Below are 13,551 nucleotides of genomic sequence, written 5' to 3' on the forward strand. Positions count from 1 at the left end.
TGTTTCTTACCTGGCCTCAACCCTATCTTTGTGTGCGTAATGTGCAGCATTACTGTACATGTATTCAGGTGTAACTCTCTGCACACAAATCCCAAGTTCACACCCTGGGGCCTGGCAGGGCTTTAAAAAGAGAAAGACATCAAAGACTTTCCAGCTGCTTCCTGCCAATTTCCCGATGGCATTATCTCAGTATTTCAATATACATTTCAATTATTAGGCATAGGCAATAATCAAACATCTGCATATTCTATACCTACAAACTCTTAAGCCTTTTTTAAAAGCAGAACTATTTTATATACTGTAATTAAACTCTGACCAGTTAGATTCAACCTTCTACTGTCATTTCATAGCAGAGAAGATGCTCGATGCCTTCAACTGCCCCAAACATCTGGAAATCAGGCTTTGAATAAGATGTGAATATCAACCAGAAAGAATCAAACTGATTTCATTAAAATAAAACTGTGCAGCAAACGCCATACAATCAGCAGACAACTGTTTCACTACAATATGGTTATAAGTAACTTTTATTCACTGTAAACACAAAAACAGAAAATGAGAAACAAATTTAGTTACCATTTCATAAAGAAATACATAAAGCTATTTGGTGCAGAAAAAAAACTTAACACTTTTATTTGTAGATATATTGAGAAATGTTTTATTTCTCATCATTCATCCAAAGTTTATATCACAAAAATAAATTATCCCAGCTGTCCCAGCTGTTCAAAGTCTGCCCAGTCACTCACGATGCAACCCTGAACTTAATTGTGCTGACAATTTAAAAAATAAAAAAACCTAACCTTCCTTATGTTAAGATGCTGTGATAGCATCAGTTCACAATAAGCATTTCTTTTGACAAAAGTAAATTCTGCAATGATTTTAACTATACACAAATGAAAAGGTAAAAAACAATAATACCACAGTTTTTACATTTTCATCTTGCGGTAGTTTCATATCATTTTTTTAAGATACGTAGTAATATACAGTTGCTTACTGTATTACAGTAATCTTCACTCTCCAACGTCAGGATGAGGTGTGTTTAATTCCCTTAGCATACAGTCATTCTCCAGTTTTCAGTCTTCGCTTACTGTACTCTAGTTTGACATGAAAGTCAAGGCAAAGCAAGAACCGCAATGCGCCGTGACCAGCAATGGCAGTATTTCACCGTCGTACCGCACGATCACCAATAAGACAACAGGAGAGGTGGCCCTGCTCTTGCAAATCCGCAACTGCACGGTCCTACCCTCCCCAACCACATTTTTAGAAATATCTCCATCAGCCACAGAACTACTTCCAGTTCGGTTTTCAGAGTAAGTCTCATTGACCTACGTTTCAGGAAATGAACAAAAAAAAATCACGACGGGCGAGCTGACGACGACGACGACGATCGACGTGCTCGGGAAGGTTTGAACGGGGTTACGCTCCGCGAGCTCTGAGTTTTCCTGCCGCTGTTCCGGGCTCAGTGACTCACGGTCTCACTCGTTGTAAGGGGACAGCTTCAGCCGTGGCACAATGTTCATGGACTGAAGCTCCTGGAAGAGCAGCTTGCAGGCGTACGGGATGCGGAGAGAGGACACGTGGCACGAAGACTTGCAATAATGACACCTGTCACGGGAACACAAGGGTGCATTACCTGGCAGGCTGAGAAACTCACACGGGCGCATCGTCTCGCCTGTTCCAGGGACACGCTTGTTCTGTTCATTGCGATGACAGCGGAAACTTAACGTTTTAAGGAGAGAGGTTTTGAGAGCATTGTGCTAAAAGGATTTCGATGATTGCAACGGATGCTGTAATACGTGAATATAAACACTGAATACCTCTAACACTTACGGGGTAAAATAATTCAGAAGCAACTTGTCTTTCAAGTGGTTGACGTCGATAACCCTGGTTGCTTTCAACAACTTCTGTTGGGCCAGATAGGCCAAACGACCTTCTCTCATTTGTAACCTTTTTATGTTCTTAGATGCACGGTAGAATTTAAGAATTCCCTTGCACTAAATTGGCGGTTGACTTCTGAAGACTTTGACAAATAAAAATTCTTTGAAGCATGAAAACTAAAAGCATTATAGTACTATACACAACTAAGACATGCTCTCCAGGATCTTTACCCCATAGGGAGACGGAGAATGAGAAAAATGTACCCCTAACAGAAAAAGCATCAATATGGACACCTACCACCCAGAATAGCCAAGCAATCCACACTGGCCACAGACGTCAACTTCGAAAGCATCACTGGATATCATCAGCCTTTCCAGAAGGAGCATGCTGGCTCCGTACCCAATCAGGCAGTCTCGCTCCATCTCTCCCAGACGCAAGCCACCATCTCTGGAACGCCCTTCCGTGGGCTGCCTGCGCAGACAAAACGGACAGGCAATGGACGACTGGCCACACCCCAGCAGAGCAGGCCAAGCAGCTGCCTGTCTGCGCTCCCAAACATCTACCCCTTTGCACCTTTACCTGGTAAGAACTGCTCTTGGACCCCGGGCCCTGGCGTGCATCTTGTCCAGAACCATGTGCTTCAGCTTCTGGTAGTAAACTGGACCGAAGTAAATATATGCTTCCAGAGGCTCTCTGAGGGAAACCAGAAAAAAAATATAGGCTTGTTAGCTCTCAACCCTGCATTACCATTAAGGAAACAAGATTTGTAGAAGTGCACCTGCATATTTCACATTGTATTTAAATACAAGTTTGCTATACAGAAATATTACTATGTGAGCTTTATCATCATATATGGTACCCACTTTGAACTTGGACACTGTCAATAATCAATTTCCACCAAGAATGATCCATTACTCTTTCTCTCTATGCGCTGCATGGAAAATTACAGTACTCCAATGAATTATTAAAATCATCTGCTTGTGAAATTTCTGATCTCACACACAGAATCTCATATGTACCATGATGACAACCTGTCCCACAGCGCTATGGACCAAGGACTGGGTATAAGAGGGCACCCCTGTGGTAGCATGGATACAGACAGCGGTCTGTGCTTCGCTCTAATTTTCTGGACACTCCGTAGAGAAGGAAAAAACATTCTGCTCCTTACCCAGTGATGCCAGATGTCACATAATCTTTTCCCAAATAGTTATAGCCATAGCGGATAAGGTCCTCACAGACATCCTTTACTTTACTGCCACCAAAGGCTGTGCCGTAATGGAATCGACCATCCAGGACTCCAGCTTTCCCTGCCAGGAGCTCAATGAGTTTCCCGACCTGGGAATAGAATACGAATGAACTTTCATCCATTTTATTATGGACATGACAGAAGCCAGAAAGACACACAACATAATAACATTATAATAAAAAGCAGATAAAATTATAGTGGAACATCATATACAAGATACAACATTGAAGGCCATATACTGCAGATTCTCAAGGTGAAGCTCTATTTTAGTGCTAACGGCACGGCCCCCTTTGACATTAATAACTGCTTTGGATTTTATTTTGGCTTTGTTTCCGTTTATTTTAATGTTTGACGCTACCCATTTATACATCATTTCATACATCGGCATGGCAAGTAACTCTCAAAAACATTTCATTCCTTTTACAGAATTGCCTGTCTATCTCTCTTCTCTTGCCTCTTAACCAGAATGTGTGGCACACTGAAGACCTCAGGGAGAAGTGCAGGGCATCTGTCTTGTGAGGGGAAGGTATAAAATCAGACCCCCACCTGGGATATAGAACTTTCCATCCCACCGCGCATCCTTGTCAAGTCAAAAGACTGGAGAAGTCCTTACCGTCATACGGGACGGGTATCCGTGAGGATTCATGATGATGTCAGGACAGATTCCCGAATCGCAGAAAGGCATGTCTTCTTGGGGAACAATCAAGCCACACACACCTGTGCAAGAAGTGTTTGGTTTAAAAAAACCATCGGACAACACTGGCGTATTACACCAAAAAAATGACTAAACATATGCATTTCTTTTGTTTTTGTCTCGTGTACAGGGTCTACGAGGAAGAACTGATTCTTTTATCATTTAAAGGGGACTCTTGTGGAACTGGGACTATAATTGGGATTCCAATAAGGGATTTCTTTTTGCCTTCACGATGTCAATGCAGGAGACCGTGGTCATGGAGCTCTTCCCTGCTGCAGTCAGAAGTTGTGGTGGTGCTTCCACCACCATCATAATGACCAAGGTCTGGCCTTAAAAGGTGCTGGCTACAACACTGCTGCACATCTGCAATGACTAGCACAAGGTCTTAGAAGGGATGTTACACCTGACCAAAACTGCTTTGAGATCTAAAACAAAAAAATATCTTAAATATGTAAATATGTCCCTTACAAATTCTAATCTCTTATGTTTTGCAATAATGCAAATGCATGGTAGAAAATATTTTAAAATGAAATTATGCAAAATGCATCTTATTTTTTTACCTGACTAGTTAGACATAGTTAAAATGAAATACAGTGCCTTGCGAAAGTATTCGGCCCCCTTGAACTTTTCAACCTTTTGCCACATTTCAGACTTCAAACATAAAGATATAATTTTTTTATTTTATGTGAAGAATCACCAACAAGTGGGACACAATTGTGAAGTGGAACGAAATCTATTGGATTTTTGAAACTTTTTTAACTAATAAAAAAATGAAAAGTGGGGCGTGCAAAATTATTCGGCCCCTTTACTTTCAGTGCAGCAAACTCACTCCAGAAGTTCAGCGAGGATCTCTGAATGATCCAATGTTGTCCTAAATGACTGATGGTGATAAATAGAATCCACCTGTGTGTAATCAAGTCTCTGTATAAATGCACCTGCTCTGTGATAGTCTCAAGGTTCTGTTGAAAGCGCAGAGAGCATCATGAAGACCAAGGAACACACCAGGCAGGTCCGTAATACTGTTGTGGAGAAGTTTAAAGCCGGATTTGGATACAAAAAGATTTCCCAAGCTTCAAACATCCCAAGGAGCACTGTGCAAGCGATCATCTTGAAATGGAAGGAGTATCAGACCACTGCAAATCTACCAAGACCTGGCCGTCCCTCTAAACTTTCAGCTCAGACAAGGAGAAGACTGATCAGAGATGCAGCCAAGAGGCCCATGATCACTCTGGATGAACTGCAGAGAACTACAGCTGAGGTGGGAGAGTCTGTCCATAGGACAACAATCAGTCTTACACTGCACAAATCTGGCCTTTATGGAAGAGTGGCAAGAAGAAAGCCATTTCTCAAAGATATCCATAAAAAGTCTCGTCTAAAGTTTGCCACAAGCCACCTGGGAGACACCCCAAACATGTGGAAGAAGGTGCTCTGGTCAGATGAAACCAAAATCGAACTTTTTGCCCACAATGTAAAACGATATGTTTGGCGTAAAAGCAACACAGCTCATCACCCTCAACACACCATCCCCACTGTCAAACATGGTGGTGGCAGCATCATGGTTTGGGCCTGCTTTTCTTCAGCAGGGACAGGGAAGATGGTTAAAATTGAGGGGAAGATGGATGCAGCCAAATACAGGACCATTCTTGATGAAAACCTGTTGGAGTCTGCAAAAGACCTGAAACTGGGACGGAGATTTATCTTCCAACAAGACAATGATCCCAAACATACAGCAAAATCTACAAAGGAATGGTTCACAAATAAACGTATCCAGGTGTTTGAATGGCCAAGTCAAAGTCCAGACCTGAATCCAATCGAGAATCTGTGGAAAGAGCTGAAAACTGCTGTTCACAAACGCTCTCCATCCAACCTCACTGAGCTCGAGCTGTTTTGCAAGGAAGAATGGGCAAGAATTTCAATCTCTCGATGTGCAAAACTGATAGAGACATACCCCAAGCGACTTGCAGCTGTAATCGCAGCAAAAGGTGGCTCTACAAAGTATTAACGCAAGGGGGCCGAATAATTTTGCACGCCCCACTTTTCATTTTTTTATTAGTTAAAAAAGTTTCAAAAATCCAATAGATTTCGTTCCACTTCACAATTGTGTCCCACTTGTTGGTGATTCTTCACATAAAATAAAAAATTTATATCTTTATGTTTGAAGCCTGAAATGTGGCAAAAGCTTGAAAAGTTCAAGGGGGCCGAATACTTTCGCAAGGCACTGTAACTTGATCATTTAAATTTTCTATACCAACAAAGACTTTATCCAAGAAAATATATTCTAATAATGTGCAGTGGTAACACAGTATACTAAACTGATCTTCTGATCTTTTAGTAGATTACAAAATAACATTTTATCACAATAAAATAATAGTATACTAAAAGAGCCTGAAGAGATCTTCTGCAGTTACAGGAGTCCAAATGTTCAAGTGTTAGCACAAATGTTTGCCAAAGTCACTTTATTGCAAGCTTAAACCTGAACAAACACATTAAGACAATTTGCAAGTAAAAAAGGATGAGCAGGAAGTTTACGAAAGGTTTTAGCTGTGAAAGTGAAAGTGGGATAACAATTTCATGTCTTTTCTTTGTCGCTGACAGCTTAGTGCACAACTGCTTAGGAAAATAAATCTGAGGACCGACTCTACATTCTGAATGAGCTCTTCAAGGCCCAGAATATACAGAGGTTTACTCAGTTATTCCTCTTCCATGAAACACTTTTAATGGGTCAAGAATTTCCATATCATTACATGTAGAGACTGACATGAACACGAGTTTGTGTTTTATCTTAAATATGCACTTCAAACTGTTGTTTAAATATCAATGCTTTACAGAGCAGGCTTCCTGCGTCTCCGGAAAGAGGGTGAGAGTTTTGCCTTAAAACAAGAAGCAGTGATCAGTTATCCTCACAGGAGGGGCCTCAGACCAGCACAGGGATGTGCGACATAAACAACGGATGACGATAATTCTCTGTCTTTTAAAACACTTCCCAGTTTAAAAAAGAATTACTGTATAGCTTTTTGTTTAGCCAGTTAACAAAAGGAAACGCAATAAAAATGGACTGTAAAACCGAGGAACATAATGAGATTTTTGGCTGGTTTTTCAAATGCTAAAAAAAAAAAATACAGTCAACTTGGCCGATCCAAGATTTTCAGAGTGTGAAGAGGAGGGAGGAGGGGGGGAATGCCAACCGTCAATCGGACAGTCTCCTTTTATGAAGGATAAAAAAAAAAGGTTCCCATAGCAGACATCCACTGTGTTGTTTGTTTTGTGAGAAAGCGAATGATAAAAGAGCCATGAAATCGGCAGGGAAAGGCGGAACAACAGAGAAGAGCCTGAGCTCTCCATCACAGCCAGCTCCGCGCTGGGCCGACTGGGGAGACAATGGAACCCCCACAAGCCACCACACATCCAACACAGCTGTGTTGATCAGACAGAGGGGAAGCCAGTGACACAAGTAAATAATTAACTTATTCTGCTCTGCTGAGTGTGCTTACCAGACTAGTCATAGCTGAGAGAGTTTAATAAACGCTACACAAAAACCCTGTAAAACTAGCTGAACACACGAGTGACAAGTGATAGGAAAAACCTTTCTTTTTTTCCAGCTCAGATGCAGAACTGTACTCAGTCGTAGTTCACATTCTGCCGCAAAGCCTTCCTGGGCAGTGGAGCCACATCAAGACAACAGCCCGTGTGGTCATTACCTCCCATTACAACCCGCAAGGTAGGACAGAATTAGTTCAACCAACTTTGACACGCATCTCCAGCGCAGCTCTGTACCCACACTGAAAAATCTTTACAACTACAAAGCTAATGGTTTTTCAACTTTGTAAATACCACAAACATGGTTATAAATGTAGATTTCCAATAAAGAATTTTGGCTATGCTCAGCATAATAATTTACAATTTAGTACAAAATTACCTCCTTCCTCAGGAAGAGTATTAAAAAGTTACTGGTGCACAGGAAGGAATGTATGGCACTTGTATGTACTATCATTCGCAACTGTTCTGTGCAAACATAAGAACAATGTTATCACGTTTACATGTGGAGTGGCATTAGAAAAAGTAAAATATGAGTGTCAATACCAAAAGCATTTAATCATCACATAGTATGTCACACCACTATGAAATCCTAAACTGAACGTATAAATGATAGGTAAGACACAAGTTTTTTTTTTATTTTACCATGCACTAAAGCAAGCCACCAAACATTGAGTAAAATTAATTCATTCATTACCGCAAGCTGCAGGGTAATGGTGACACTGGGTAAGTAAAGAACAAAAAAAAAAAACTTTTAAACATCTATTTGGGTTTCAAAGATAATGAGCTACTTAAAATCTATACACCCTCAATCAATGAATTCTATTAGAAACACACTTCTGATGCACTGCGGCCTTCCATCAGTTTATGCCCTTCTATCCTCCAGAGCCATGCTTACAGTCAACTAACTCTCAACCGGCACCACGAGATTCTCCACACTGCTAGTCAGGGGAACATGAGACACACAATCTAAAGCTGGAGACGTCCCCTGTCGTACCAAGAAAGGCCAGACGCCGACCCTACTGGCCTCTTCTAGGTGTCACTCAAGCTCAGCACTCAGTGTGATCCTCTGGAATAATGTGAACTGTGCAAATTAAGTCCAGCAAAGTCTGGAATATTTTCATTCCATCATATAAATACTGAAACAGAGGAAAACCTAGGTTAGAGAGATAAGAATTAGCAGCAATATTCTTAATTTCTTCACAATGGGACAGTAATGTTTCTTTCCAGAAGCAGGACAGGACTCAGGCTGTCCAGCAACTATCGCAGTCCTTCCATTTTAAGTATGACTAAACTTAATTTCAGACAAACTATATCTAAAAATAAACGGTGAACTCCCATTTTATGCCACTTTTGCGTCACAGTTTTGAACACACACCTCCACAATAACGCATGCAAAAGTTCTTAAGGCTTGTGACTAATGGCAATTTTCTGACCTCGTTTAGTTAAGCAAGTGATTAATGCACAGTGCCAGTTAGCTTTCTGATTAAAACATCACTTAGACTTTTGGGAGGCACTGAAAGACAATGAGGGTTGCACACAGCTTTCCCAGGGACTGTGGCATACTTAGATGTAATAAATTTGCATAGTCTGGAGCACACAAAGAACTGATTAATTGAAAAACAGCCTCAGAATGTTCGTGAGAGCGGCTATTGTAAAACAATCAGCATAAGAACTTGACTAAACACACAGACTGCAGAATCCTTAAAGCATCTCACAATCCACAGGGTTTACACAGCTAGATAACCACTAACAAATTTTGCTTCAGCCAATAGCATACCATAAAATGCAAAACAGCTTTCCTTCTGTATTTAAATATGTAAATAGAGGTTAAAGATTCAGGTTTTTCATTTCATGTCGGTGTCTATTCATTGAATTACGGGTAAAAAATAGTTATAGAGCCAAATGGTAATTTAGTCGGGCAGTTGAGCTTTAATTGTGAGCCCACCAGTGTGTTGATTAAGTCTTGGGGTGAGAAGCATTATAATTTTACAGCACGGGAATATCTGATTTCAGTATGATGTGACAACTACATCAGGAAAGATGGAATGTGTTTGCACATGTGGAAAGTTATCAACTACCTATAAAACATCCCACATGAAATCTGAGATAAACAGAAAAACTAGGAATTAAAGCCCATAGTTACTGAACTGATTTGAACTATTAGCCTGGTTTCAGCAGTCTGAGGTCCAAACCGAAACCGCCTCCGAGCAGCACCTTGGATAAAACTACCTTTCTGGCCGTGACGACTGCTGAATTTATCTCCAATTTCAGGTCTTCTGGTCTGTCGCAGGAGAATTTTGATCAAGAAGGCATCATCGGCGTTGGATGAAATCATCACTTTTTCAATGTAGGAGTCGGTGGAGCCTTTGTACCTGACAGAAGGAGAGGAGCCTGTTAGCTTAGCGTTGGCCTTGTGGCATACAGTGGGGAAAAGCTTCACAAGGCAAACGGTGAGCTATTTATAGTGGACAAGAACAGGAAGTGGAAAAAGAAAAAAAAGCAATGTTCATAAAATCAGCTGGCAGATTTGGGGTACAAACGTACGTGACGGGCACATCCCTGAACTGTGGCTGCTGGGGCTGGGTTGAGCCCTCCAGTGGAGTCTGGGTAATGGTAGGCATGGACTTGTTCACCAGCACTTGCTTGTTCTCCACCTTCTCCCCTGCAGGGGAAATGTGCAGGATTCAACAGGAATAAAGGGCATAAGGATGGTTACGAACAAGATGAGGCCAGGTGGCCTGTCTAGCCTGTTTTTCGTATTTACTAGCTAATTGATCCAAGAAAATCATCCATTTTCCTGACTGCAAAATTAGCAGCTCTAATGACATGGCTGGGTAGCTTGTTCCATACTTCCACAACCCATTGTGAAAGGAAATGCCTCCTATTCTAGGTTTTAGGATTTACTGATACAAAATGAACAGCAGCCTTTAAATAAGCTGTAGAATTGACAAACTTGAACTCATCTTGCTACCCAAGGGGCAAAAAACATTTTTAGTTCGTTTTTCAAAACCCTGCTCAAAGTCGGCATCTCACATGTTACTCACGACGCCAGTCATAGACAATATATAAAGGGCATTTCTAATGTTAATCCAACAAAAGTACTGGCTTCTCTAAATCAAAGACAGGAGGAAGATGTTTAATGAGACTGATAACTGTGAACTGCTCAGTCGTTCCTCTCCTGTATAGACGTATTTGACTTCTGTAGCCACTGCTTCACCCACACCGACCTGGGGAGCAGATGCCATCAGCATCGAGAATCTCATGTCTCCAGATGGGTTTTCTTGTAGCTGCGTCCAGCATTGGTCCCATGACCTTATCAAAGGTCTGGTTGGTGTACCTCTTCAGAGTACACTTTGCGTTTTTGTACACCAGGCATCTTCCAAAGCCTGAAAATCGACAGGAACACAAAGGGAGGAAACAAGCTGAAAAATTTGTTCAAAACGGCATTTGGGAATTTGTAAGCTACGTGCCCCAGCAAATGACTGCGATTGTCCCTTTCAAAAATCTCTCCCTGCGTCAACGGCCCTAACGGAATCTGAACCGGGTGCGTTTCTCACCTCTGTCCAAAGAGGCTTTGTTTAAGACGAGGGCATCCTCAATGTCGTAGCCACTGTAGCTCATCACTGCCACTGTTGCGTTCTGTCCCGCAGGCAGTTTCTCAAAATCAATCAGCTCGATGGTTTTAGTCTTCACCATGGGCTTCTGCGGATAGGCCAGGAGGTACATGAGCGTATCGATCCTGTTCCTCTGGTTGTAGCCAATTGTTCCTGAGGAAAATGAATGATACAATTTATAACGAGACAGCTTATTACTCAATTAGGTAATTACTAAATCACTTTCCTCACACAAAAGGAATAAACACTATGAAGTGATTATTTTTAATAACACACGCCGGCATTTTTTTAAATAGCACAGCCATCGGTGTTTGACACAGAATGGATACCCAGAGATAATGACTTCTATTTTAAAGTACTCAATGCCACTACTTAATTCCCATGCCAGAAAACACCCCAGGGATTCTCAAAGAAACTGGCGTGCTGAGAGAGGGTGTCATGGAAGTCAAGATGAGTGAACTAGTGCTTGTCTGAGAGCCAAAGAATTGTTTACAGAGTAACAGAAACTGTACACTGTCCCACTTTTTGTTAAATCGTGTTTGGAGAGCATCATAATATAGCCACTCGTTCCATTCTAGTTTATCCTTATAATGGTTTAAAATGTAATTTTGATTGCTGATTTAAAAGCCCCCCAAAAATTTTTAAAACTGCATATCACAAAAAAAAAGCATTTCTGTCCAAAAAGGTAAGAAACTGATGTGATGAATGGCAAAGCATGCGGGAGAAAAAAAATTCACAACAACACTTCCTTTGTGTGGAACTCCTCCCCTTTCATATGTCAAACGTAACAACGAAACCACTTCAGTGAAGTAACTATGCACCACAGTTGTGGCACAAGTGCTCTTTAACTGCCTGGCAACTCGTGCATGATTTGGAAAATGCCAAGCAGGCTCCTTATCACAGTCAGTAAGCCAGACCCATCTCAGCTCCCAGAGGATATTACTCCCATGTGACAAAACTACCCTGCAGTCTGGTCCAGCAGGACAGTCAAGACTGGCAGAAGCCCCAGAGTGCAAGGCAGGGATTGCTCAACCAGGACAGAAGAGCAACTCCATTAAATAGAGGTATAGTATGGACCCATTGGGTCCTCATTACATCATAACACTATCCAAGAGAGCAGCCCATCACTACAAATAAATGCAAGCAAAATATATACAGAAATCAAAATTGAAATAAAAGCACGAAAAACAAAGAATAAGGGCAACTGCCAAACGGAATCTTTAAATCTTGATTACTTGTTTAGAAATGTCATTTCAAATTGGGTAGTGCTGTACCTTCAAAAACAGCACCTGCCTGTCACAACCTCTGCTGTATGTAAAGAGCTTTGAGATCCTCGGGAATGAACGGAGGATATCAATATCAATACAAGTCATTCTTCAAAAAAGGAGGTGATGGACAGAAAAAACTTTGGACAGAACTTGATAAATGCATTATAATATTTTGTTCAGTGTAGATTTTTAGGACTCCTGGGAAGTAGCTTATGTCAGGGCATCTAAAATATTCAGTCAGACAGCTTCAGTTCCTAAAGGCTGTGACATTGGTCTGCTGTTATTGCTTTGCAATCAGATTACGAAAATAGTGCCCCAGCAATAGCCAGGTTCGCAAACGTGCAGCCCTGCCTACACAAAAACGGGACGAATGTAGGCCCAGTCGCTTCATGTTGCTGGAATGAGGGCGATACCCTCTTGGGAATGTTAGCAGTGACGTGGGGAGGCTGGTTTCCAGGGAACTCTCTGTCTAATTTCCCAGTCTATGCAGCTGAATACACTGACCTCTGAAAATGCGGACAATGAATTGCTAATGACACTCCAAAAAAAAAAAAAGAGGGGGGGAAACACAAATAGGCCTTCGCACACACAACTACAAAAGAAGCCTGCGCAGTTCCTGGGGCTGATACCCAGTCTGCACACACGGACGCTGCTGCTGCCCTGTGTGTGTGTGTGGCAACAAACTGAGCACCATGAATACGGTCAATCCTGCTTTACACACCGTTTGTGAAAGGATGCTTCTTCAGGACACCCATCTTCAAAAGAGAGCTTCGGCAGCCTGTTGCCCATGTTTAACAATCGGGGCCCTGCTCGACCAGGAAATGAGGGCTAAAACACACTTCTGTAACCATACATTTACCTTGCTTGGCTAGGTGGAGCAAAACCATTTTTTTTTTTTTTACAGTCTTCTGAGTGAAGGACAAATGGATTAAACAAAAACGAAAAAGGTTCTAAAACCAGTCTCACCCATAGCTTGCTTCCCCATAGCACACTGGTATGTGTTTCTGGGGGACTGATTATGATGGGGGTATGGAATAAGACCTGCACACACTCCCAGGAGGGTGAAGGGCTCAATTTCCAGATGTGTGGTATCTCTGGGAAAGAAAAAGAGGTACAAGTACTATTAATCCTGCTAGTAAAAAAAACAAACCAGCACAAACCCTGATAAGGATAATTGTTAATAGTACAGAAAACGTGATTTGAATATCAGGGAAATGGTATCTAAAATACTATATAAGAACAACAATCCTTTCTGCCGCTTATGGATCTGAATGCATGCAGATTCAGATCTAAATTTAAGAGGAACTTTGACTTGAA

The 13,551-nt window shown here is 41.5% G+C and overlaps 1 protein-coding gene across 1 annotated transcript in view; it reads right to left on the reverse strand.

Moving 5' to 3' along the window:
- Positions 1–508: 508 nt before the first annotated feature.
- polr3b (polymerase (RNA) III (DNA directed) polypeptide B) overlaps positions 509–13,551 on the reverse strand; it is a 37,643-nt gene continuing 24,600 nt past the window's right edge. The window contains exons 19-28 of the mRNA XM_069192758.1: positions 13,201–13,328; positions 10,910–11,119; positions 10,580–10,738; positions 9,897–10,014; positions 9,582–9,724; positions 3,735–3,838; positions 3,044–3,210; positions 2,455–2,568; positions 2,173–2,346; positions 509–1,602 (exon numbers count right to left, since the gene is read on the reverse strand). Of these exons, the coding sequence (XP_069048859.1) occupies positions 1,473–1,602; positions 2,173–2,346; positions 2,455–2,568; positions 3,044–3,210; positions 3,735–3,838; positions 9,582–9,724; positions 9,897–10,014; positions 10,580–10,738; positions 10,910–11,119; positions 13,201–13,328 (1,447 nt within the window). The 3' untranslated portion in view covers positions 509–1,472. The remainder of the gene's footprint in view (positions 1,603–2,172; positions 2,347–2,454; positions 2,569–3,043; positions 3,211–3,734; positions 3,839–9,581; positions 9,725–9,896; positions 10,015–10,579; positions 10,739–10,909; positions 11,120–13,200; positions 13,329–13,551) is intronic.

This window comes from Lepisosteus oculatus, chromosome 7 (genome assembly GCF_040954835.1).
Source record: "Lepisosteus oculatus isolate fLepOcu1 chromosome 7, fLepOcu1.hap2, whole genome shotgun sequence".
Taxonomy (NCBI): domain Eukaryota; kingdom Metazoa; phylum Chordata; class Actinopteri; order Semionotiformes; family Lepisosteidae; genus Lepisosteus; species Lepisosteus oculatus.